Genomic DNA, 26,192 nt, shown 5'->3' with positions numbered 1-26,192 from the left:
TTTCCCTACAAAGATTTCTACAAAGGTGTTTGGGGCTTAATGTCCTAAATCCCTCAAGAAATGTTGAGAGGTTTTGACTGTTGAAAGGAGAAAGCATAATAAAGTCCTCATTAACAACTTGAGCAGTGGAAGAGTCTTCAGTCTTAGCACATTTGATACCATACTGAGGGGAGCAGTCAATAAGCCAAAGGGTAGGCCTTAGCAATAGATGAAAAGATCTTGACAGATTGGACAAATGGTCTCATGGTACACTCAGGAAGTTGAATCAAGTAATGTACCTGAAATAGAGTAGCCTTGTACTTCGGTACAGGATGAGTGAAGGCTATCTAGGAATGAACTTTGCAGAACAAGAACTGGGGGGTCCTAGTGGACAACCAAGACAACTGACTTGAACATTAGGGAGCAGTGTGTCTGTAGATGTAAGATTGGACCACATTCGAATTTATCCAGCATGTTGGCAGAAGTGATTATTTCCCTCTATTTGTAACTGGTGAGACTGCATCTGGAATACAGTGTGGAGTGTTGAGCCCCTGGTACAAGAAGAGACATAATGGAGCAAGTTGAGCAGAAGAGGCTGAAGCATGTGATGAAGTAAGAACTGACTTTCCTGAGCCTGGAGGAGAACAGGTTAAGGGGTGGATTAAGTTCCTGTCTTCCAACTATATAATGGGAGAGGTGAGAAGGCAAAGCTATGCTCTTCCCAGATGTGAAAAAACTTAAGAGGCAAAGGAAACAAGCTGCACTGTTGGGAGTCATGTTTTTGTTATGAACGTGATCAAACATTACCTGATTGCTCAGTGGCTATGGAATCTCCATTCTTGGAAATGTTAAAAACTTGACAAGAATCTGAACATCTTGAGCCATCTTTGGTATTGGATATCCTATTGCTTGAACTTGGAGCAGGCTTCTGGACTAGATAAGCTTCAGAGGTCTCTTCCAACATGAATCATTCTGTGATTCTGTAATTCATAAATTCTGACCTGACTTAAGTGTTATCTGGGTGCTTCTGTCAAAATTGAATTGCATCTAACCTGGTGTGCTTAAAGTAATAGAGAGAAACACCAGGTCAGACCTATGATAGGCTTTGCCTTCTGTAGGATTTTTGCAGGTCAGTTTGGTTGAGTGCTATTTTTAGGTGCTCAAGTCTGTTAACTGATCTAGCCTGAGATGTTAAAAGAGGGATAAAACTAGATGTGAGTACCAGAGTACTGCTTTTCCAGTGGAAACTATTTTCTTTTTGTAATATTTCATTTTATAGAAAGCATGTAGTATTTTGTTGTGTTGTGTTTTTTTGGATCGTGTGAGTTTTGTTTTGGTTTTAAAGCTGCTTTTCTAAAAAAGTCAAGTTTGATATGATACAATAAATTTTATTTAAAATATCTGATTTACTTAATTAACTTATATAATTACTTAATTAACTAATATATACATAGGTAAATACACAGTTGAATTGACTGATAGAGGTATTTATGTGTAACCCCTGATAGTAATATACTCTACTCACCTGTGTGACGTGTCATTTGCTTGTTACTTTCTGTAACTTACTTGTATTTTTAAAACTACATATTTAACATAATGGGTTCTTTTAAAGTCCTTTTGTGCCTTACTGGTAATTTGGATTGAAAGCATGAGTTTCAGTGAGTCAGTGAAATCACTGTTTCTTTCTTCCCTGCTCACTGAAATATTCTGACTATTTCAGTTGGTCTTTACTTGCTGCTGTATATAGTCTACATAGTATACACAGTAATAAAAAAGATTTCTTCTTCTGTGTTTGGTGTCTCTTATAGGACCAGTCATAAAAGGAATCCTAAACTCACTGTTTTCTTACTGATTGTGAGTCTCTGCATCCTTCATTAATGAGTTTTAATACTAAATAGGATATTTAGAATATCAAGAATATAATATTGAACAGTATCATCTCTCAGTTTCTCAAACTGTACTTTTTGTTTTATATATGTCTTAACAGTACACTCAATAGTAAGCTCACAGGATTTTGCTGTTAGTTTTAGATCTTTTTCCTCATTTGGTCATACGATTTATTTCATGCTTGCGATTTTAAGAACATGCTTAACTCATGCAAGGTCTGAAGTTTTGGAGGACTTACATAATTTTGGCAGCTTTTCAGTCCTTGTTTACATTTTACTGGTAAGAATGTTTTTGTGTGCTCTGAAAATAGCTTTATATCTTGTGTACCTTGTGAATGAGCAGTCATCAGCTATTAAAATCCTTTCATGCATCTCCTTTACTGATGTTATTGAACTATGTGGAGCTTGTTTGGCTCTTAACTGAGGACATCAGTCACTGAGAATACTTGTTTTTGGTATGGTCTAGCACTGCCTTCCTTTGCTTTTATTACACCATTTGACACTGATTCTTTTTGGGGTTTTTTTGAAAGCTAAATCAGATCATTCAAGAGACTGGGTTTTGAAAAGCATTTTGTGTATCTTAATAAGTAATAAATACCTCATTTCTGCTGCATTGTTTTCTCTGATTCACAGTGTTGCAAATACTCTTTTCAGATAAAGAAGGAAAAACAATTATGCAAATAATTGAGCAGAATGTAACTTATTACTTTGCTTGCAAATTACATACAGTGTGAAGCTTACAACATATAAATTAAGATGGTGTAGTCCAGTAACATAATTAGAAGTCAGTGGATGGCGTCTACAGAGATAAAGAATAAAGATAGTATTTGTGCTTTCTTGTATGTTAAATTCTTTAGATATCATAAAATTGAACAAGGAAGGTGAGGGAAGTTGAGGATGGATAGTTTGTGTTTGAAAAGGCTTAATGAATTTTCAAGTTGTTAAAATACAGGAAGTATGTTGAGAATTTTAGGTGCAGGTTTGAAATAATTCAGTAACTTGCTTTCTTGTATTAGCTGTGCTGTTAACTGTGAGTTTGGTATTTTTGGCTGTTTTATAAAATCTAACTTAAATACTTACGTTTATAGAGAGTAAAATCAAATTGGCAACAAACTTTGAGCATATTCTCATGTTCTCTTAATTTGATTTCACTATAGATTCTGCAGCTGAGGATGTGTACCTTGTACATGGAATGCCCATTTTGGAGAGCATAAAAGGCTCAGGACATTTTCTTTGGTGTCATGCAATTACATATTTTTTTTTAATGCCTACTTAGGACAATTTCCTAAGTACAAACCTTATTTTATAACATCAGACTTCTTGATACCACAAGATCGGTACATAAGAGAACTGTTACACAAGTGTAGAACTCTCTAATGAATGAGAAGTGATCAGAAATTATGGTAGTGTTTTGTAGCCAAACTAGAGGGGGTGATTGCAGTGTTAGCACTTACCCTGTCCATGCAAAACCTCAATTTCTAGCTGACTGTTCAAGAACTAATCTTCTCTAGAAAATCTTTCTAATCCTGGAGTCTCATTAGTGTTTTATTTCATGTTAGAACAGATAATTTGAAGACTCAGAACATACTGTAGTGCTTGAATGTAGTATCTACTTAAATTCTGGCATTTCTCAGTTGATTTGACTTAGCCAGGTGCTTTCTCTCTACTTTTTTTTTAATAAAGTGTACATTAAGTTACATGATGTTCAGTTTTGTACATAACCCCATTGCTCCTTTTGCATAACGTTAGTGAATCAAAGGTCATTAAGCCTGAGTTAAGACAGGCAGTAAAACCCGACTAAAAAGTAAACCAGATAAGGAGTTACTGCAGTATTTGGTGAAGTCTGTCTAAATTTGTATTAAAGTAAGAGTGGGAGATACATTTCAAAAAAGGCATAACTGGTGAACAATCGGTTGGGATCTGTGGAATATTGGAGATCCTCAGCACTTCATGGAGGTCACTGTAACAGAAAGGTAGCATAAAGCTTACATTGTCTTGAGAAATGATACCTGCCTTCTTGTTTGCTTTGGCAGATGCTCTGTGTTCCCCTACTGTTATTTTTACCATGCTTTACAAGAATACACAAGTAGTGCAATACATGCAAAGCTAGCGAGACCAGTCAGTTCTTATTTCATGCGACAGTAAAACTGCAAAGGGAATAAGAGTCATAGGGTTGTTGTTTTTCCAGCATGAATTAGTTTCTGCCCAGAATGACAAAGCCAGTAGGGATGCAAAAGTATGTGAATTGCTCTGCTGTCATATGGTTAGCCTCTAATTTTGATGAAGTGGCTCTTCAAAAGACACAACATCCCACTAAAAATCCCACAAAAAATGCGAACGAGATGCCTAACTTCACATTTTACTCGTGTCATTAAATAATTATTCCCCCCCATTATAGTTGCTGACTTCTGCACACATGCATGCTGTATCACTTGTTTTAAAAAGAAGAAACAGAAGAAAGGGAGAACAAAGCTTGTTTGGAATGTTGGCTTTGTAAATAAGACTTTTCTTTTCTGTTTTCCAGATACAATATTGCATAAACATGGGTGCATTTTTGGATAAACCAAAAACTGAAAAACATAATGCTCATGGCGCAGGGAATGGCTTGCGTTATGGCCTCAGCAGTATGCAGGGATGGAGAGTGGAAATGGAAGATGCTCATACAGCTGTTGTAGGTATTCCCCATGGCTTAGAGGACTGGTCGTTTTTTGCTGTCTATGATGGTCATGCAGGATCTCGTGTTGCGAATTATTGCTCCACGCACTTATTAGAACACATCACTAACAATGAAGACTTTAGGGCGACAGAAAAACCTGGATCTGCTCTTGAACCTTCAGTGGAAAATGTCAAGAGTGGAATCAGAACTGGCTTTTTGAAAATTGATGAGTATATGCGCAATTTCTCAGACCTCAGAAATGGCATGGACAGAAGTGGCTCAACCGCAGTGGGAGTTATGATTTCACCTGAGCATGTATACTTTATAAATTGTGGTGATTCACGTGCTGTTCTCTATAGGAATGGACAAGTCTGTTTTTCAACACAGGATCACAAACCTTGCAACCCAAGGGAGAAAGAGCGAATCCAGAATGCAGGAGGCAGTGTAATGATTCAGCGTGTTAATGGCTCATTGGCAGTTTCTCGAGCTCTGGGGGACTATGACTACAAATGCGTTGATGGTAAAGGCCCTACAGAACAACTTGTTTCTCCAGAGCCTGAGGTTTGTGAAATTTTAAGGGCAGAAGAAGATGAGTTTATCATCTTGGCTTGTGATGGAATCTGGGATGTAATGAGCAATGAAGAGCTCTGTGAATTTGTTAAGTCTAGACTTGAAGTATCAGATGACCTGGAAAAAGTGTGCAATTGGGTAGTGGACACTTGTTTACATAAGGTATGTAACTGTTTTATCCAAGCAGCTGTTCTAAAATGATCTTCTGTTTAGATGGGTACAGTGTTAACAGCAGTTTCTGGCCTATACTCCTCCTTTTTCCTCTTCCTTAAACTTCTGTACCCATTTGACTATCTAACCTTGTTGAGCCTTATCGTTTGTACCTGAAAAGGTGATAGCAATTGCAAAAGTAAAGGTTTATTATTTTCTCAAGTAACACTTGCATATAGTTCCAGCTCTAAACTGTTTCCAAACACAATTTTTTAAAAATGAGTTTTGTGCAAGGTATTTTGGTGGGGATTTTTTTTTCTTTTAAATTGGACGGTGTATTCTTTGCATGAAACCAGTCAGCACCATCTCCTCCTCTTCAAGGTATGGTTTCTCTGTCATTTGCAAGTGGTGTCCTCAGCAAATTGTTGTAGCTTAGATGGAGAAGCACTACTTCTACACCTGAGCTTGACTTTACTATTCAAATTTAGTGTTTGTTTGGAGCAGCTAGGGGTTGGTCTGCAAATGTTTCACAGGTATACCAATTCCAGCATTACCTAAAAGGTCCAACTCCTTCTAGTACCAACAGACTTCCTTCATTAGGCCATAGACAAAACATGCAGTTTTGAGGAAAATATTAGAATTCAGAATTCTAACCCTAAGGGGTAATTTTTTTTATTATTTTTTTTTCCCCAGAAATAAGGTTGTATTTCAGCATATGCCATACATTGCATGATTGGTTTAAATGCTGTGACTTTTCTGACCAAATAACTGGTCAGCCTTGTAAAAGGATGGTCATTCTATTTTACTATTCTATTATACTTGCAGTAAAACTGAGCCCTGATATTGTGCTTAATTTAGAAAGTCAGATCCAGGATCTCTGTAGGTTGTAACATTATTAGAATGTTGTCCTCTGTTTACAGGATATGAATTGAATGACATAACATTAACTGCTGTAAAAGGCAGGTGTCCCCATATGCTTGGTACAAAGAGGAACATGGAGCAACTCCTGAGTACTTCTGAAATAATTCATTCTAATGTCAGATTCCTGCTTAATTTCTTCAGGAGAAGGAGTTACTGTAATAGATAATAGGAACTGTCTGGTAGATTTGGCTTACAGAGAAACAATTTGTGGTGACTAATGACACTGAAACTTCTAATAAAAAAAAATTTAAAAAAATTGAGATGTTGATTTGAAACCAGGAGTTTAAATTGTGATTCTACTCAATCTCCTTGTAGGAGACTTAGACGCTTTTAAAATTTGACTCTGGATTAAAATTAAATTAAAATTAGTTTTAAAAATTAAATATGCGAAGGAAGGTGTCATCAGAGCTTACTAGTGAAAAACTGGCATTAAAGTCAGTATCTGAAAACATGATGGACTGTAAGGTCAGGTTGGCCATACTAAATAAATGTTTTGTACTTTCTTGAAGTTATGTATGACACAGGTGCATTCTGCTGGACAGATTTATACTGAATGTAATGTGTTACGTGAATGCTCTCATACTGAAATAAAGTAGTATCCGGAGCTAACTATTATAGTAGTCTAAGATAAGTATTCTGCATTTCATTTTGCAACATGAGGATTTTTTTAAATTGGCTTAAGGTCACATCTAATGACTGTCTAATTCCTGACCTCTCTTCTTGATACTGCTTTTAAGTGGTTGACATATAATGAAGTCCATTAAAATTTAAACTTTTAAGACAAGAATGTACAATAAAAAACTGTAGAATTAATTCTAGCAATTAGTTCAGTTGGGAAACTTAGAGGTACTTATTAACCAAAATACAGTTTTAATGTAAGGTTTCTTTTTTCCCCATGTATAACTTTAGTCTCATTTTTCTATTCACATCATTACTTGTCCCAGATGCAATACTATAGTTCCTAACTCTTCTTTTTTCTTTGTCATATAGGGGAGTCGTGATAACATGAGTATTGTGCTAGTTTGTTTTTCAAATGCTCCTAAGGTCTCTGAGGAGGCAGTGAAAAAAGATGCTGAGTTGGATAAGTACTTGGAATCACGGGTTGAAGGTAAGAAGTCAGTTTTCTTAATTAGAGAAATGCTGGCATAACCTTGAGCATGAAAACAAAAATACAGAAAGTCATGATGTCGCTGTATGTTGGCTCAAAATCAGGCCTGGCTTCTATTCTGAATTTTTGTATGTCAAGAAAAATATTTCAATCCATGTGTTAGTTTATCGTGCTATTTGTCAAGCGTTTTCTTAATTTGAGCTTTAGGTTTTTATTTCTATCTTTACAAGCCAAAATGCAGCCACTGACCTTGCAGAGTGTTTTATTAACTAAATAATTTATGAACTTTTTCATGTATTATAAAATATCTTTAAGATGGATACTTGCTTCCATTTTTTGTGAGTTTTTGAGAAAAGGTTGTGGTTTTTCATGAAGAAACTGCTTATTAATCTAGTTATCCAAACTATTTTCATACTGACAGCTTCTTCAAATGTACTTTTGCGAAAGCCTAACAGTATAAATGGTTAAAATACCTATGAATACAAGAGCCATAAATCATCCCTGTGGAGTCTGAAGTGTCTGTGTGAATAAATGGTATAGTCATCTAGAACTGTCATGGAGACCTAACCAGTTTCACTTAGTTACTGATTTTATAACCCTTTACTTACCTAGAAGATTGAATGCAACTTCTTAAGTAGAAACAGTGAAAAGAAATTGAACTTGATTAAGAATTAAAGACTTGCCCTTGTATATTTACTGCTTTTCTGCAGCATTCTTAATGCCAGAAAAACTGATGTTTGCAGCAGGCTTTCAAACTGTTGCTTCTAATTTAAAAATATTTTATGCCTGATTAAGTCTGTTCTAGGGTTTGACAACAGCTGTTGTAGTGGCCTGCCCAACTTCAGTCTTCTCAATTACTCTAGTCATCCAGGTACAGCTCAGTTTTGGTAGAACTGAGTGAAACTCGGGGCTGATACTGAAAGTTTGCCTTTTTATAATTTTATTCATATGTTGGGACAGTTTTTTTGCACAAGCAGCTGAGGCATGAAAATAATGGAGTTCTTGAAATAATTTACTGGGATAATACTGTGAAGTAGCATCATTGGAGAGAAGCAGTCATCAGAGGTTTTGCAAGCCCTGTTATGGTTCTTTAAACTTCTGTAATCTTATCAGAGGAGTCCTGAAGCGCTGTCGCCTACTTACGGTGATGCAGCTTATTAACCTATTTTTTGGAGTTACCAGTTACGGCAACAGTATTCAAAGAAGGAATGGGTTTACAGAAGGGAAGGCTGGCTGGGATAAGTTGTAACATTTCTTGACTTGTTTAAGCCCCTGACTGGAATATTCTGATCACTAGATCCAAGTTCAAGTGTGCTTCATAGAGAGTTGCTCCCTTTGTAGATGAATAATGAGTCACGTAGCATTCTTAGATACCTCCTTTCAGGTGCCAAAGACAGTGGTTTAGCTTTATGCTGCAGTATTGCTGTCCTGATGGTATTTTTCTGTGTTTGTATTGAATAATGTGCTACTGGCAGTCTACAGGACTGTTGAGCAGAGTTCTATGAAAGTAGTTTAAGTTGGAGTGCCAGGATGTTCAGGACTTGGCAGCTCAGAACCAGAATGAATCCACTCTCCTGGGACTGACAAGGTCTGAGTGATATAAACCACAGCTCTGGCCACTGACTGCCTGAGCTTTGAGCATTTTTTAAGGAAGAAGGTGTTACTGACCAAACTTTCTCAATGTTGATCTGGAAACTTTTCAGACTCTGAAGCATGTTGTGTATAATTTATAGAGGTAAAATACTTTCTTTTCTTATCACTATTTGTTGAGAATTACTAAACCAGGACTCTAGCACTATCACATAGGAGATACATGACACTTCTGTTTTAATTCTTGATTTGGGTTTGTTTGAATATCCAAGGCATCCACTGGATTTTTAGAATTATGGAATGGATTGGACATGTTTGTATTAAGAAGTAGTTTGTATCCAAATAAGTATCATCAGGTGTAAGTGAGAAATAATCTGTAGATCTAAGGGCATCAGGAATCTCCTGAGAGTGTAGAACAACAAAAATCTCAGACCTAACCATTCATAACTTAACACTAATTCAGTTTAAAGTGCAACACTGACATAGAAATGTATTTGCTGCCACTGTAACCTGATGACTGTGGTAAACTGTTTTGCCAATTAAGTATAAAAATTCTCAAACTCATTTTAATGCTAGAAAAGACACTGTAGATATTTTATACTTGAGTTTTTAATTTGTGTGAAACAGCTGTGAAAATCAGTAATGTTCTTTGTCTAGGTATATATTTTTTTGTTGTTATTTTACTTAAGCAAATGAGGTAAACTTAAATATTGGGGATTTTGTGTGCATTGGTGTTCCAGTATTCTAGATAGTTCATGTTAGAAACCTTAATTTTTAAATATGTGCATAAGAATGCCTTCAGGCCACAATACAAGTTATCTCTGAAGGCTCTTACATTGCGCATGGTGTCTTTATTTCTTGTTTAAATGGGATCTAAATTGAAATGACTTGCATATTTGTAGTTTGTTGAGACTAGGGAGAGCTAATGGTCACTTTGAATGTTTAACTCTAGGCAAGATTCTCAGAACTTGGCTTACATCCCAGGCTTCCTAGATGACAGTAGCTAAGATGAATACCTGTTATCTTCCTGTGTTGGAGTACATGAGCTGTTAGTAGGCTCTGGGTCAGAGCCAGGAGCAATTACCTATACTGACAGCAATGAGATGTGCAGACAGTGGTTACCTGTTAGTATTCCCTGCTTCTTGGTGGTTCCTCTGCTAGCAAATAGTTGAAAAACGTATGGACCAGCTGTGTGGTTTATTGCTTTCATAAGTGAATGCTAAGAAGATTAATAGAAAAGCTGTCTTAATAACTTCTGATTAGAGTGACTGGATTAACAGGATGACGTAAGAAGTGCTATTTGCTAGTAACAATGCAGTGTTGTAGCATAATTGAGCTACTACTTTAGTGTACCAAAATAACTTCTTAGCAGAAGTGTATTTTAGCTAACTAATACTATGCACACCAAAAACAAGCAGGGAGTTTTTAAGTTGGTATTGATGCTGAGCCAGTCTGAATGTAAATAATAATTATGGTTAAGCTTAAGTGCTGCAGAGAAATTAGTTGCTTCAAATCTTGGACTTCTGTTGCTTCAGCTCTTCTTGATTATTTTTTTCTTTTTCTGCATGAGTTCCCTGTGTCATTCTGTGTTCTGCTAATTGGACAGAGTGCAAGTCCTTTAAATGTCAAGTATTTAGCCAGGAATGAGAGTTAGCATATTTGAGGAAATTATGTCCCAAAGTGGAGAAAATAAAGGAAAACAGACTTCAGAGTAACTTGAAATATCTGCCTGCTTTCTACACGTTTGTGTTCATAATAAATTCTATGAAATTGTCACTTTGACATAACTATAGTTTTTACCATGTGTTTGAGCTTTGAGTATTATTAGTTCAGAAATTATATAGAGAAGCTTGAGCAAAATGTTTCAAACCACTATCCAGCATGGAGAGAATGGTTTGGAAAAAAGCAGTTTTATTTTTAAAAAGTTGTCCAGTTTAAAGGTTAAAGTAGTGAGCAGAAATGCTTTTAACTTGAACATAGAAGGGGAGGGAAGTGTTGAAATAGTAATAAAAAAAAAATTTGGAAGGTGGGAACATCTTTTTGGTTAGGAAAGGGCAACAGCCTGAATCAGTTTTGTGATTGTTTTTAGACTAAATGTAGTCTGGAAAACAGTGCAATAAATGAGCTGTACCTGAAAGGTCTAACTTCCTTTAAGGCAAAAAACTGAAAGCCTTAGTAGATAGATCGTGATGTGGATAATATGGATTTAATAATGTCTTCTAGTTATTTTCAAAAGACAGAAGTTGTATTTCATTAGACCTGTTCTAAATATAGTTTAGCACTTAGGGTAGTCTTCTTTGGGGGTATTATATTTACTATGATTTATCTGTAGTTCTAATGTGTTTCAAGGCTCTGAATGCGGTGAGCTAGGCGGCTAAGTTAAAGAATGTATGTTCCATTGCTGCAATTGATTGTCTATGGTGAGGATCTGTAGTAGATTTGCTAACATTTAAAGTACCAGACTAGATGATAACTGTTCATTCCTTTTGAAAGGCACATAAGAGACCTTGTTAGTGTAAAATTATTGTGTGCAACGATATTTCTTTCTCTGTTGAAGAATTAACAGCTCAGAAATTACATGCAGTTGGTTGATAGTAACAATTTTATATATATGTGTAGTAAAAACAATTTGAAAAAAACCAGCTCGTCTTAAAACTACTAGCCTGCAAAGATGGAGATGTCAAATATGTGAGTTCGCTTAGATACTCTCATCTTTCAGTAAGTCACAAATTTAAATCAGGGAAGCACTGGCACTCTAGTTTAAAATCCTTTGCTTTACTTTGCAGTGGTATTTGTTCCTAATGACTGTACACTGTTCAATATTGAATATTTTTTTGTTCTCTTGTGAAACTTAAATTTCAAGCTGACTGAACTAATCAATCAAACCTTTTAGACAACAGGTTGTTTGGTTTTTTTTTCAGTGCTGTGCTTGGGCAGTGTAAGCTTTGGCTTGGAGAGAAGGGCATTGTTTGAGGCATGCTTTCATTTGGAGATTTTTTTGTTTGTTGTTTTTTCTAGAAAAATCTCTTCAAAAGCAGTTTAATACACATGTGACAATTATAGTCTGTACGTCCCTAAGTAGAATGCCGAGATCCTGTGTATTTGTACAATGAGTTATTATTTCCATAAGATGCTTCCTGTTTTATTAAAACAGAGTTATTGTTTTAATACTGAAACTGTGGTTTTTGTTTTAAGAGTTACTAAAAAAATAAAGTTGGCAAGTGATAGTTTATAGAGATTTCTAGTGGTGGAACAAGGGTATAGCAAAGCTCTTTTCCTAATTTGGGTCTTGAGTTTGACACAATGTGTATAACTGCATTCAAAAGCTGCCCATTCAAGAGAATTCTGAAATATTTAGGAGGTCATAGTTGACAGCTTATGATAGAGTCATTTAGGATTATGAGCACAGCCATGCCACTGTTTTCAGTCATTTACCTGGTAATTTCCAAAGTAATGCAGATGTTTGGAAGTAGTTAAGTTCTGCTAGGTCAATCTTTTCTTGTTGCCACTTTGAAGTGCTACTTTGTGTACTCTGCTTTTCAGTTGTTTCTTTTAGAGATCGGAAGTTTGGTCACAGGAAAAGCAAACTAGGCAGACAAGTCAATTCAGTTCTTTGATATTTTTCAGTTTATTTGAAAGGGTGTATCCAACATGAAGATATTAAAACAAACAACCCCAAGTTGTAAATAGGGGCACCTGTTCTATGGAGACTTAAACAGTCTTTATGTTAATACAGTGAGTTGGATGGTGCATTTTACATATGCAGAGTATATACTGTATACAAAATAGATTTGTCATAGTCTTATAGCTGGAGATCAAGGGAGATGCTGGAACATAAACTTCTAATGCTGTCTGGTTGGGGACTTGCATTCTATAAAATTGAAATAAAATTGTCTGAATTTTCAAAATGCTCATCTCTGAGTTAAGTGTTGGGCTTTTAATTAAAAGTACTTTAAGACTATAAAGTAGTATATTAGTAGACTTTGTAGTGGATTTTCATAGATTTGCATGTATGATAATATCAGGAAATTGTTTTAAGTGTCTGAATTGCAGGTGTGTTCTGCAATTGTGTTCTGCACATTCAGGTGAAAAAAAAACCTTAATTGCATTAACATTGTAGAGATATAGGTGAAAGCCTTGTAAATGCCTATAAATCTGCTTCTGAAAGTGCTGGCTTTCTTTCGTGGCCAGAGAAACCCACAGCGTGGATCTGCTAACTGATATGTGATGAAAAAAAGTAATTTGCTTTGTTCCTGGATTTTCTGTTAGAAAGTTGGGGTTTTTTGTTTGTGGGGTTTTATTTGGTTGGTTTTGGTTTTTTGGTTGGTTTTTTGTGATGTTTTTTTGCTTTTGTTTTTGGGGTTGTTTGTTGTTTTTTTTAGCATGAAGATATTTTGGATGAAAGTCACCCTAATGTCAGGAAAAGAAAAAGGAGATGGTCAGTGTAACCAGAATTCTTGATCTTACACCACCTAGAAATGGGAAGAAGATGCTCATGGTTCAGTTTAGCACTCCTTGAAAAGTGGTTGTACAGTAAAAGTTAAAAAGTAAAAGTGACTAGTACCAAGACATATACAACAATCCTTAGTTGTGATTTCTTTAATTCCTTTTTTAAAAGATACGAAAACCTTCTGCTTGCATTACTATATAGTAATTGCATACTTCTATAGCTTTTCTTATTTCTTGCTGTTTGTGTACTTTTAGTGTACATAGAACCAGATACATTCTTGGTATAAAAAACAATGCATTGTTAAACATTTCCTACCAGATGTGACTGAGGAAAATGATGTATAGTCTACTTCTGAGTACGTAGAACTGCACAAAAAGAGAACTTGTGGCTGATTTGTGAGAGTGTGTGTGGAAGAACTGATCAAAGTCCTAAGATTCAAGTATGCATATTCAGCTGTCATTTCCTTTGCTAGTCATGATTCATTCTTAATGGATGGTTGTATGATAATATACATAAAGGTTCATGGAAGAATGTTTAATCACTTGTAGTAGCAGTATACCCAGCTTTTTATTCATTGCAGAGATTGTGTGGTGCTGAGTTAAAATTGAGACCTAGACACAGTGCCTTATTCGTTACAGTATAGTAGAATTACTCTAAAAGTAGAACTGCTTTAGGTGAGGTTTTCTACAGATCTCCCTGACACAGTGTGAGTGTCTTGTAAGCACTTTATTATTTTTCCTGTTCCTGAGAGAAGCCTGAAATCACTTGCTTTCTAGATAAGCGATAGCATGAAATGTTTAAATACCAGAAAACTTTGGATGCAGTGATTAAAGTGAGTAGGTGATGCACATTTCTACTAACTTTAGAAGCTCAGATTGTAGCTGTTTCTGGCTTTGGCTGTTGGCTTCACATCAGACATCCACAATATTATCAATTGATTGTAAGAAATGTAAGTGATTTGTTTATCTTTGGATAGTAGCCAAGATACAGACTCAGGGTGTTTTTTAGGATGATACCTTCCTAGTTCTTTTGTGGCTCAAAGACTTTTTTATCTAGAACAATGTCCACAGGAAATCACACTCCATTCTTTAGTTTAGCTGATTTTCAGAAAAAAACCCCAACTTGTAAATGTGTGACACATGCATATAGCTACAATTTGTAGATAACCTAATGAATGTTTTTCTGCCATGGTAGTAGTTGAATGACCAGAGGCTGACAGCTGGAAGCTGATAGTGTTATGTCTATGTGAATGTGCACACAGCCATTACATGTTTGTGTTACAGCAGCTTTGATGAATGGCATTGTGAAGATTGTCTTCAGTTTAGGCAGTTCTTTTCGAAGGTGGAGGAACTTACTAGCACTGGATTTGTGTGATACTTCTGTATTCTGTTTTGAGCACTTCAGTCATAATGGGCCATTATATGTGTGCCTTTATTGTGTGATGGTCTTAGTGTTTATGCACTGGAATCAGGACTTGAAGAATACAAGGTATTGCTCATGATGAAGCATCCTGAGAAGCATTGGCTTTTTGGCATGTACCTTCCAAGTATGTTGCAATGCAACAGGAAGGTGACTGAACAGATTCCTGGCTGTCTTCATTCTAGAAGAGAACAGGCTGCTATCTCCAGGATATTTCATCCAGTTCACAGTCTATTTTCAAGTTCCTGTTGAGCAAGAGATGAACTAGAGGCATACTGGAAGGACAGGCTATGGTTTTGAATAGCTCTGTTCCACCATGCAAAGTCTGTTGACTTCAAATGTAAATAATGTTTTCTTTTACATGTAACTTTTTCATAATGTCTCAGTTAAAAAGTGATAGTATCTTACATCTGAGTGTCTTAAGAAGTGGGTGTTACTAATTCAGTGATCTAAGGACTTTTTTTTCTGTTTTTAAATCAGAAATCATGGAAAAATCGGGTGAAGAAGGAATGCCTGATCTGGCTCATGTTATTCGTATTTTAACTGCAGAGAATATCGCTAATTTACCACCCGGAGGTGGTTTAGCTGGCAAGTGAGTACATTACTGGAATTTCTTAAACCGTTTAATTCATTGAAACAAATGCTTATTGAAGTTATACTATACTAAAATGAAAGAAGAAAGTTGGGGTATATATTTTAAGCTAGTTTACCTTTTGCACAGTGTAAACATTTGTGTCACTGTTCCCATTCTAGAACAGTTAAGAGGAAACAGATTGATCATGTTCTGGTATATAACATACTAATTTAGTCTTTCCACATGGCCATTTAAAAAAAAAAAATAATCTTGGCTTTTTACTGCTTTACATGTTGTAAGGACTATCAGTAATGTAATGGGAATATAATCTCAGTTTTCCTGAATCCTGTTCCTTCCACCACCTAATGTCATTCTCAACAGAAAGTTGGTTTTCTTTGTTTAATCTTAAACTCAGTGTTAGATAAGCAATTGGAGCAAAAATTTATGAATTATACTGATTCTCTGTGGAGGCTAATGTTTATATTCTAACAACATACAATTTAAGGATCTTAATGAACAGAATTAGGGATTGCATAATCAATTGTTACTCTAGAATTCCCCAAACAGTGGGACCTTATTATTATTGCTGCCTAGCATAGCTCATCTTGCTTCAGGAATCTTTGTATCTTTCAAAATATGAAGTCCTGCCCTCTGAACGTTTGTGTATACATCTTTTCACTGCATGTAGTTTCTAATGAGCACTGTTTGAGCACCATTATTATTTTTTTTCTAGACTTAAAAGTACCTATCCATTCTGGTCTTTTTTCCCCACTTGTGTGCGTTCCAGGCATTCAGAGAAGTTGTGGCATGCCTATTTTACTGCCTCCTAGCTCATTAATAACTGCATCATGTACTGCTTCAGTGTATTGGAATCTTTGCGTATAAATTCTGTTTCAATTTGTTGTGACCCATGTTACATTTTTAATGAGCTTAGCTTCAGAATTTGCCTGTTGATGTCTGTCTTTCCATTTTGACTTTTGAAGTCCTGCTTTACATGAATAATTCACTTTGTTCTTTTGTTTGAACTGCAAGACCTGGCTCAAACAGGTTGCAGGAAGAGCTTGTCTGTGGCTGACATCCTTGGTTTTAGCACCAATTGTAGTTGCTCCTGATTTTTTAATATATCTGATCTGGAGAAACACAATGCAATGAAAAGTGTATGTAGACAAATTTCAGAAAGCTCATCTACTGCCACTGTGTACTTTCTCAAGCTTCTCACTTGTGTAGCCTGTACTGGCTCATTCTTTGAGGCAGGTCATCTAAAGGTATCCACTGCGATATGGTCACTTGATGGTGGTATTTTATCCTTTTAAAATCTTACTCTTGAAGACTGGCTTCTGGCTTGACTTGAATCCCCCTGTAACTTCAAATGCTGCCAAAAGAATGGTCACTTTTTGCTGAAGAAAACCGGAGTTCTGAGCCACCCTGTCACTTGGGCATTAGTACTTCCACTCAACATTCTGCCCCTAAATTTTCCCTTCAAAAGCAAGTACAAAAAATAAGCTGTTCCAAGAAAGAAAAGCGAGTTGAAAAGATAGGAACATTTCCAAGGGCTTGAGGTTTAAGTCTTAACTTAAACCCTGTGCAATGGCTATCTGCTGCTTCTGTGGCAACTTTGGTTGGACTGTCCAGGAGTTTTGTTACAGGGATGTGAGATGCCACTGCTTACTATGGCACAGACATTTGGTCAGAATTGTGCTATTCCACCTTTACTAAATATGGAACAAAATGGAGAGAATCCCTTCCCTGTATCATCTGTGTAAAGATTGTTTCTTTTCTCTAAGAAAATATTCCATCAGTGCTGATATATCTCACACTAGCTCAGCCATTCAATCCTTCCAGAATTCTTACAGCATTGACTTTAACTAGTGTGCCCTTGGAGAAGTTGTGTTCTTCAGGGGGCTTTTCATATTGGACATAGTTTTTTTGAAGTGTCACTACCTATTTAATTCTGAACTTCTTTCAGGAGCTCATTCAGATACAGCCCAAAACCTTCATGTGTGAACAAGCACAGATTGCATATACACCAGTGTCTTGAGCCTTTGTTCGGCATCATCTGTTGCACCTTTTGGGCGTCTTGCTGTGGCGTGTCTAGATAAATGCTGATTTCAGCATTGACAGATATTGCTTCTGAACACATGATAACAAGATGTATTTTCAGTGCCATAGGTTGGTGGTCATCCTGGGACTTTGATTGCATTATCCCTCGCTTTCTTTAGGCCACAAACCATCTCCCAGAGTTCTGAGTGTTTTACTAAGTACTGTTTTAAATGCTGGATCATGACTAAAAAAAAAATGCCTTCTGATGCTGGATGCTAGGTAATGAGGTTATCTGATTTATTTCTTTATCTCAGAAGTCCCCATAACTGCTACATTTCATTCAAAACTCAAACTCTTCTGTTTTGAATCAACTTTTGCTTCCATTATATGAACGTAAGAACTGCTCATACTAGATCAGACCAAGGATTGTTCTGTTTGTACCCTGCCCTAAGGATAGGTGAAAGTAAATGGGAAGAACCTGGAAAAAATGTAAAATACTTCCCTGTTATTGCTTAGGTTTTGATCTGCTTGCAGCTAAAGTGCTTCCCCATCTTGAGATAGTTTGTGTGCTTCATGACTTAGAGGTGCTCTTTCATGAAATTTTTAATGTGTTCAGATGGAGTCTTGTCAAACTTTTTGTATCCTTAATATGCTGGAGGAGAAAATATTCTGTTGCATCATGAGCCATCACTGCATATTTTTGCCACATCTGCTGCTTTCTTTATCTAACGCCATTGTGCTCTTTGTTTGGAAGAGTCAATAGTTGCTGCTTATCCACATTGTGTAAGACATAATTATTATAGATCTTGGCAACTTTCAGACAACCAGTTCATTTTTATTGAAGCTTTCAATACCTTTGATCAGATTTATTATACTTGTCTGAACTTTTCCCAGTTCTTGATATGATTTAAAGATGCAGGGACAAAACCTTTTTATTCTCAGAAGTATATCTGTACTTTGTGGTTTATTTTTTTATATGCTTTTGTGTGTAGTTTCCTTGCCTGTGAAGGTGGAGCCCTTGCCAGGAAAAAAAAAATCTAGCTAATGGCATTTGGGTTTTAATACCTACAGTGTGAATAGACACTATAGACAACAAATCTCAGAGGTTGTATACTCTGGGCACGACCACACTTTAAAAGCTCACAGAGAAGTAGTAACCCGTGTCTAGGTAAATGAGAAATGGAGAAAAACTGTCTTTAAGTTCCACATCCAGAAATAAATCAAGAAACCAGTTCACTTGAAGAATTCTGTTACAATAAGCAAAATACAGGTTTAAATGTTAGTCTTGGCAAAGTCTGACTGTGCAGCTGGAACTTAAAAAGATGTAAAGGGGAAAATTGTGGGGAGCATAGGGGAAGAAGATGAATTGCCATGCTTACTCATTACAAATCCTCATTTACTGCTAAAACCCCAAACATCCTATCAAAAGTAAGTAAAGACACTGAGAGGGGGCTTAATCTTTTTAAGAGACAGGTTAAAGGCAAAGCATCATAAACACTTGAAAATTCTTACTGTGCTCAAACTTTGAAAGTATTAAATGTTTTAAAATACTTTGTGCTTAATTTAAAATTTCTCTTTTTTAGGCGTAATATTATTGAAGCTGTGTATAGTAGGCTGAACCCACACAGAGAGAATGAGGGGGTAAGTTCCCATTTTGATAAACTTCTTTGTTAATGAGAACATCAGAGTAGTGTCATGCATTAAGCAAAAGGTGTGCATCACTAGCAATAAAGTATTATAAATGAGTATTATTATAAAAATTAGTAGTAGTATACAAATACTTATTGTAGCATATAGTTAAATTTGGCCTTGTTTTGGATGGGTCTGATACAGAACTTGATCCTCAAAAAGACAGGAAACTGACACCAAACTAAAACATTTTTTTAAACATTTAATTGACTATTGCTTTTTTTCATCCAAATCTGTGAGGCAACAATACATAGTATTTTCCAAATTATAGTATATTATGGTAAAAAATTACGGTCAGCATATTAATTGCTTAACTAGCTATTGTATCTAATGTCCAAAAATCTAGTAGAAAACAGGGCAAACACACTTCCTATCCTCTTCTGTAAGTGTGGAAAACCTTGATACACTGCATATAAATATAACAAGACTATATCGACTACTTTTTTAGAGTTTGCACTACCTTTTAAATATCCCATGTGCAATGATCTAAGGAAAGCATAAAGTGATTTTAGTTTACTTTAGTTCTGATTTCTAAAATTACTTATGTTCTTCTGCCCAGTTCCTAAAAGTTGAATTTTAAATTGTATGTTGAAATCTGGTTGACTGAAACTTTAAACCTGATTACTAGGTTGTTCTTAATCTCAGTGTAAAGAGCAATAGTGTTCTTATCAATTGTGGTTAAATTTGTTTTTAAAAAATCTTTGGGAAACTGAAGAAGGAATAGAAACATCACTGCTCATGGGTACACATTGTTTTCTGTGTAGATTATGTGAACTAATATGTGAAGATACCAATCATCTTCTAGTAAATCCTTTGCTATTTTTTTTCTCTTCTGAGATGGCTGCAAGGTCCTTGGGTAGTCATTATATTGGATGGTGGTGCGGAGATTTCAACTTTTTTTTTTGATACGCATAAATGATGAATTATGTGCCTTGAGATTTTGAATATGCATTCTCACTACAATTATGAATGTTTTCCCACTGTCATCTTCTGTTGGTTGCCTGTATTTGGTTTTCTCTTAAGTTAGAAAGTCTGGGTAGGTGGAAGGGGCCTGTGTTCTGTTAGAATACAAATAGAGAACAAATATCTAACTTCTTAATGTTTAGGATTTGTTCCTTTTTTTTAGTTAAAAAAATGACAGTATATAATGTTCATTTAACTTTCAACAGATTGTGCAACAGTACCCCAAAGAAAGCTAGACAAAATTTTACCAGCTTCTTTAGTCCTTCAGGAAACTCTGCACCTCTATCAGCCTGCTAGTACTTTCATGTTTAGCAGTAATTTTGTTCCTGCTTTTGGGGTAAAGTTATTGGTGAAAGTGGTTTGTGTGAAGGTTATGGCAGTTGGTTAAGTTTGGTGTTTTGGATTTTTTAAGGAAAAAGAAGTTCATCTAATGTTAACTTTCTAGATACCGTATGCTATAGTTACGTTTCTGATGCATCTTTTCTAAGGAAAATTTACTTGTCCATAGGCATGCAAGCTTGCTGAAAGTCCTAACATATAGTACAGCATCTTTCTCTGTATTTGTTGCTCCAGGAAATTCTTGTGCATCATCAGTTATAATTTATTAAAATGAGATAACTAAATATGCAAATTACTTATGAAACAATATAGCTTTAACTCTTATTGTTGTTAGTAGTGTTGACCTTTACTGCCATTAGAATCCCTGGATAGTTTTTTTGAGTCCTTTTAAATTGGCTTTTTGAGCATGAAGTGTGAGCAGTACACTGCAGTCTATTTCATAAACTTTGCCTTCTGTTACTCTTCAGTGCAAATCTTGATAATGATGTGTTTTCAAGTACACTGGATTAAATTTTAGTTTGGTCTTGAGGTAAGATACCATTTTTCACTAAGTTTGTTTTCATCTTTTCATGCTAAGTGGTTCTGACCCAGAGCAGTTTGAGAGGAGAACGTGTTCTGAGTGAAGGATGCAATTCCAGTTTACTCTTTGTCAGCAAGTAGGAATTGCTATCTTACTGTTTTGGAGGTGAATTAATTTAGTGGTCCTCATCTCTGAGGTGATTAAAGCATGACTTCCTTGCTAGTCTTACTCAGTTCCAGGTATATATGTGGTGATCTTAGTCTTTTGAACTGAATATTCAGTGCGTGGGTGGGTAAAAGGGAAGGAAGCTGTTCAGTTACTCAACATCAGACTCTCCACAATGTCTACACACTCATGGTGTTGCTACACATCTCCTGTTTAAACAGGAAGCAAAGGTAGGAAGGAAACATACAGTACATCCCAATTATGACATTCCCAAGTGAGACTGAAATCTAACTAATAATGTCCCTGTTAAAATATACATATAGATAGATAGATGTGTAGAACGAGGGAATGAGGAGTGGAAGAAAACTTGCTGCAGCAGCATTCAGAGGTCATTAGTGTGGCTTTCAGGGTATAGCAGTCACAGGGCTTTTTTTCTTTTAGACATTTCAGCAGAGTTCAAGTATTACATAAATCCAGAGTTGGAGAAAGCCCTGCAGTAATCTCACGAAGAGCAATTTTGCCAGGGTTTGGTTTCAGCAGAGGGACTTCTGGTATAAATGTAGTGGCTTGTGAAGAAGTTGTAGAGGTCTTATGTATTGCAGCTTGGTGTTTTCAGGTCTTTAAAGGGAATTTAAAATAACTGCTTCATAGCTAAGCAGTTGATACCACTGTAATGTTACAATTCTACCAAGTCATTGTTCTAGTTAAAATGCTAAAGTATTACTCTTTCTATAATGGCTCTACTTCTTCAACCATCCTTTTGATGTGTTCCTAAGAGTAGGAGGCTACTGTCTGATTAGGCTGCATGAGTGTTCATGTATTCTTGAACAGAAGGAGCAATGCTACAGTTACAGTGGCTATGTTAACAGTTTCAGTGGCATTTAAAGTGGTGTTTGACTGTCATTTTTGAAACCAGTCACGTTTCTCTTGTGCTTTTACTAATGCTATGGCACTTTGCTGAATCAAATCAAATGCTGTCATTAAAGGCTGCTACAGATTATTTTAAGAATTTTGTCTTTTTACATTTCTACACACTTACACATTCTAAGTCCTGTCCCTAATATGTAGCAGCCTTTTTTATATACAACAGAGCAGAACTTGTGTAAAAAATGTGAACACTCATGTTAAATATAACTAGCAAAAATAAATTTTTGTTTCTGTGGTCAGTAGCACTGAGTTGAATTATAACATGAGGAAAGATAAATGCTGATTTGCACAGTAATCATAGTTTTCAGGTAGCCATGGATCATTAGAGAGAAATCTGCACCATAATGTACATGTAGTGTATAGTATATAATAAAGGCAGTTTCTATCCTACTATTGTTTGTCAGGCTTCTTGTCTGCTAGCACTGAGGGAGGTGGAAGCACAAAATGGCCCAGCTTCAAACAGTGCAAAGCAGGATGTGAGTTGGAATATCAAGCACTAACAGCACTGTTGCTTCAGCTCCTACTGGCATTTGAATTGTTTTGGAGTCTCAAAGCTGCTATTATATTGCTTATTGCTTTTACTCCTAAGTGTTGCATGGGGGCAAAAGTATTCACTTCAGTTTGCCAACAGAATTTTTAAAGATCTGAATACTGTGAAATGTATTTCAGGTTGTATGTTTGCTAATGTCAACCTTGGAGCAAAACTGATGGGATAGAGGAACCACAGAATTTCGAGGTTCTCTGAAGTTAAAAACACTGGAGTTCTTGAGCTGTCCTGTCTTGTTTAACATTAACTACATAAATACATAAATAGAATTTTTTGTCAAAACGTAAGGAATAGGATACATTGGTAGCCTGATCTTGATGTGCAGTTTCCACTAACTTTGTGTTCATGGGTTCAAGCAGTCCTGCTTCATACATAAAAACTACATTCTCTAACTTGCTTCTTACTGGGCTCTTGAAGAGCTATCTCAATGAAATGCTAGTACATAGGAGTCAAGACATTTCAAACTAAGACCAGGAAACCACAGTGGAAGTATATCTCTATATGCAACAGGTGAAGCTTCAAGGGATAGCACGATATGCAGTAACACTAATTTTTGTGGAAAATTTGTCCCCTTTTTAACTTAAACTGCAGCAGTCAGTCCTGGGGCTTCTATTCCAACAACATCCAGAATCTTCTTGAACACAAGATGATATCTTAATTTTGCTATTAAGCTTGTGAGTGACTGCAGTACTTGTAGTCTGTGAATCTTTTTGACTAGATGACAATAAAATGAGGTCAGCATGAGAAAAAGGCAATCTGGATTTTGCCTCTAATGTATTGTGAAACCTGCCAGCTTCCAGAGATGGTTCAATTTGTCTAGCTTGGTAACTTGGTAGGTATTAATCATTTACAATGTCCCATTCCCTTAAAGCAACAGTACTCCTTTAGCCCTTTAAAGTTCCTTAACAGATGGATGGGCAACTCAATTTCAAAAAACCAACCAACCAAAAAAAGCCAAGAGCACCACAGCATTTTTTTTGGTCAACTAAAGGTTCGTAGCCAAATAGGTGGTTTGCAAAGGGCACCTCCATTCTTAATCAGTGCTTGTTACTCAGGCTTTGTGCTGTAGGTTGTTAGGTTTGACTTTGAATAGCTGTTCTACCTAGTAACTTTTCTAGGCAATACACACATCTGTACAAAATAGTCTTGTTACATGGTTCAAAATGCCAGCACTCCTGGTGCTGCTAGATAACTGTGTGTTGTTTTTGTGCCAGGATCATGCATGTGAAAATCAGTCTTTAATGAAGAGAGATTGTTTTCTGCAATGCTTTGAGCATTTGCTTTTATGTGATACTTCAAATAAACTGCTAGCAGTGGAGTTATCTCTTCTCTTAGCTAAGTTTTTCACAGATGTGTGTTGGTATTGGTGGTGCAGAAATTCACAAAGTATTGACCTGATGGCTAAAGAAGCTAAAATTTTAAAATTTTTCACTGACAGCAACCACAGTTGTGGGGAATGTCAGTTACACTCACTGAAAGACAGTTTGAACCACAGTGGAATTAATTGGGAGAAGGTACCATGTTGGCACTGTCTGGCTCAAAATAAATAAAAATTATTTAAAATGCTCTTGTAATAGATACAGTTTATTAATTATGTTTTAGAAAGCAGACAAACATGGATGATACTGTTGTAAGTTGTGTTGTAAGGTGTTTGAGATTCCAGTAGAGCAAAGCTGATGTTTTTTCAATCAGAAAAAAATGTGATTTTTTGTGCTTTTTTTTTTTTTTTTTTTTAATTGTTGAAGGATATCCTAGTTTAACTACTGATTTTTTTGGGGTCTTGAATCTTAAAAAAAGGGCCCTGGCGAAGCCGAGGAAAGTGGAACGCAGGGAAAGTTGGTGGAAGCGCTGAGGCAAATGAGAATTAATCATAGGGGAAACTACCGCCACCTGCTGGAGGAGATGCTGGTTAGTTACAGGCTAGCTAAGATGCAGGGAGAAGAGAGCACTGCTGAATCAGCTGCTGAATCGGCTTCAGATACTCATGCTGGACCCAGTCACCTCGTACCAGACCCCCAAGCAGACTCTGAGAATCACCTTGCTGGAGTACAGAGCTCAAACGAAGATTCAGGGACGAATGAGTGAGAAACAGACATAACGCTTTACATAGTGGATTTAAGGCTTCGCTTGGTGTGTTTTCCTTTGTTTATATCTCAACGTTTGTCACATCTATCCTAGAAGTCTGTTTTTACTTTAGTTGTTTGTACAGATAGCTTATACAAAGCTCTTTTTTTCCTTAGAAGTTCAATTACTATAGTATATGCTATGAGGCCATGTGCAACCTGCTTCAGTGAGAGGTGTCCCTGCTTGTAGCAGGAAGGTTGGATCCTTATGATTTTTAAGGACCCTTCCAACCTCAACCATTCTATGGTTCTGTGATTATACTAATTACATCTTATGTTGTGTAGCAAGCAGGTAATTTCCCATTTTTGGGATGATAATTTTTTTTTAATCCTGTGACACCAACAATAAGAATCTAATAAGCTGATGCAAAAATAAATTTTAAAACTTTTTCTTTTAAGTACCTTCTTAAGTAATAAATTTGCTGGTATATTCTTGCTAATTGTAAAGTAGTTCACATGTTAATTGTATTTCTTGTGCAAATTAATTGAATTATACCAATTCTTCAGCCTTTTTTTTTCTCAGCATCATATATTGCATGCTTGTGTTTGAATTGTGTATAATTTATACTACAACAAAGTTACAAAAGCTGTTGTGTTTTAGGTTGTTACTTAGTCTTCATTAAATACATTTGGTTTTTTCCAATTTAGATTTTATCTATTGTTCATCATAAATATCTTCTTCCTAGATGTCTGTATTATTATTTCCCAGGTTGTAGCATAACATATATCCAGAAATGAAAATGTACTTAGACTTAGTACCTAGTATCAAGTTCTCAGAATTTGTGTTCAAGTGAAAATAAAGAATATGCTGTGGAATCATATCTGTATGCATATTGACTCTTTTAAGCAAGTAATAAACTTCCTTCGAACTTATATCATTCTGACATGACTTGAAACTTTTCATAGCTTCTGATATTAAGTCATTATGTTAAATAGTTTCTTAGAAATATCTGAATAATTTTGGGTTTGGCACATTCATCATAATCTTCTATTTGGGTAGCATTTCCCCAGGTTCAAGCTAAAACATCAGCCATATAAAGGAATAAACTGGCTATTCTACCTGGTTGTACCTTCTACCAAATCTTTTCTGTGTCTTTTGGTGTACAGCACGTGTATGTATAATAAGCATTTGGGTAGATCAGTAATAATACTGGGAATTTACAGTGATGGTAACTAATCTGCTAATAAGTTAAATCTGAAATTCTTGTGTCAGTGGTCACTTCATAATACAGCACTTGCACAAATATGTCATTGCTCAAAATAGGTACAAATTTTACTGCCTTAATGAAAAAGAGACTGCAGGAATTTCTGGTGAACCAAAAACACCTAAAGAGCTGAGTTCCTTAGTATTTTATAGATATATTGTTACTGGTCCATAGATGTAGTATCTACTGACAGCTGTGATTTAGTACAATTTTAGATAATACTAGTTTTTAAGTCTTTATGCTTTAATAGCTTTATTGGGTTCATGTTTTAAAAAAGTAAATTCCCTCATGAAGCTGAAGAACAGTGAATGTTTGTGCGTAGAAGTGGGCAAGTATGGAAAAGAAAAGGAAAATGTCATCTTTGTAACTCT

General features: G+C 35.9%; 1 protein-coding gene across 1 annotated transcript; it reads left to right on the top strand.

Moving 5' to 3' along the window:
* Window positions 1-2,076: 2,076 nt before the first annotated feature.
* PPM1B (protein phosphatase, Mg2+/Mn2+ dependent, 1B) lies at window positions 2,077-24,578 on the top strand. Its single transcript, XM_010004942.1, has 6 exons — window positions 2,077-2,145; window positions 4,390-5,253; window positions 7,153-7,270; window positions 15,210-15,321; window positions 18,927-18,984; window positions 24,291-24,578. Exons 2-6 carry the CDS (start codon window positions 4,408-4,410, stop codon window positions 24,576-24,578), a joined length of 1,422 nt encoding a protein of 473 aa, XP_010003244.1. The 5' UTR covers window positions 2,077-2,145; window positions 4,390-4,407.
* The last annotated feature ends 1,614 nt before the right edge of the window (window positions 24,579-26,192 follow it).

The sequence above is a fragment of the Chaetura pelagica genome, unplaced genomic scaffold (assembly GCF_000747805.2).
Source record: "Chaetura pelagica isolate M959 unplaced genomic scaffold, ChaPel_1.0 scaffold13, whole genome shotgun sequence".
NCBI lineage: Eukaryota > Metazoa > Chordata > Aves > Apodiformes > Apodidae > Chaetura > Chaetura pelagica.
The sequence above is the reverse complement of the archived record's forward strand: the minus strand, read 5'-3'. Positions and strand labels throughout refer to the sequence as shown.

What these genes read in the sequence shown, in the direction of transcription:
- PPM1B (XM_010004942.1), top strand. Translation starts at nt 4,408, where the DNA reads ATGGGTGCATTTTTGGATAAACCAAAAACTGAAAAACATAATGCTCAT. An exon ending in TGGACACTTGTTTACATAAG is followed by an intron (nt 5,254 to 7,152) that starts GTATGTAACTGT and finishes TTTGTCATATAG; the next exon opens with GGGAGTCGTGATAACATGAG. An exon ending in CACACAGAGAGAATGAGGGG is followed by an intron (nt 18,985 to 24,290) that starts GTAAGTTCCCAT and finishes TCTTAAAAAAAG; the next exon opens with GGCCCTGGCGAAGCCGAGGA.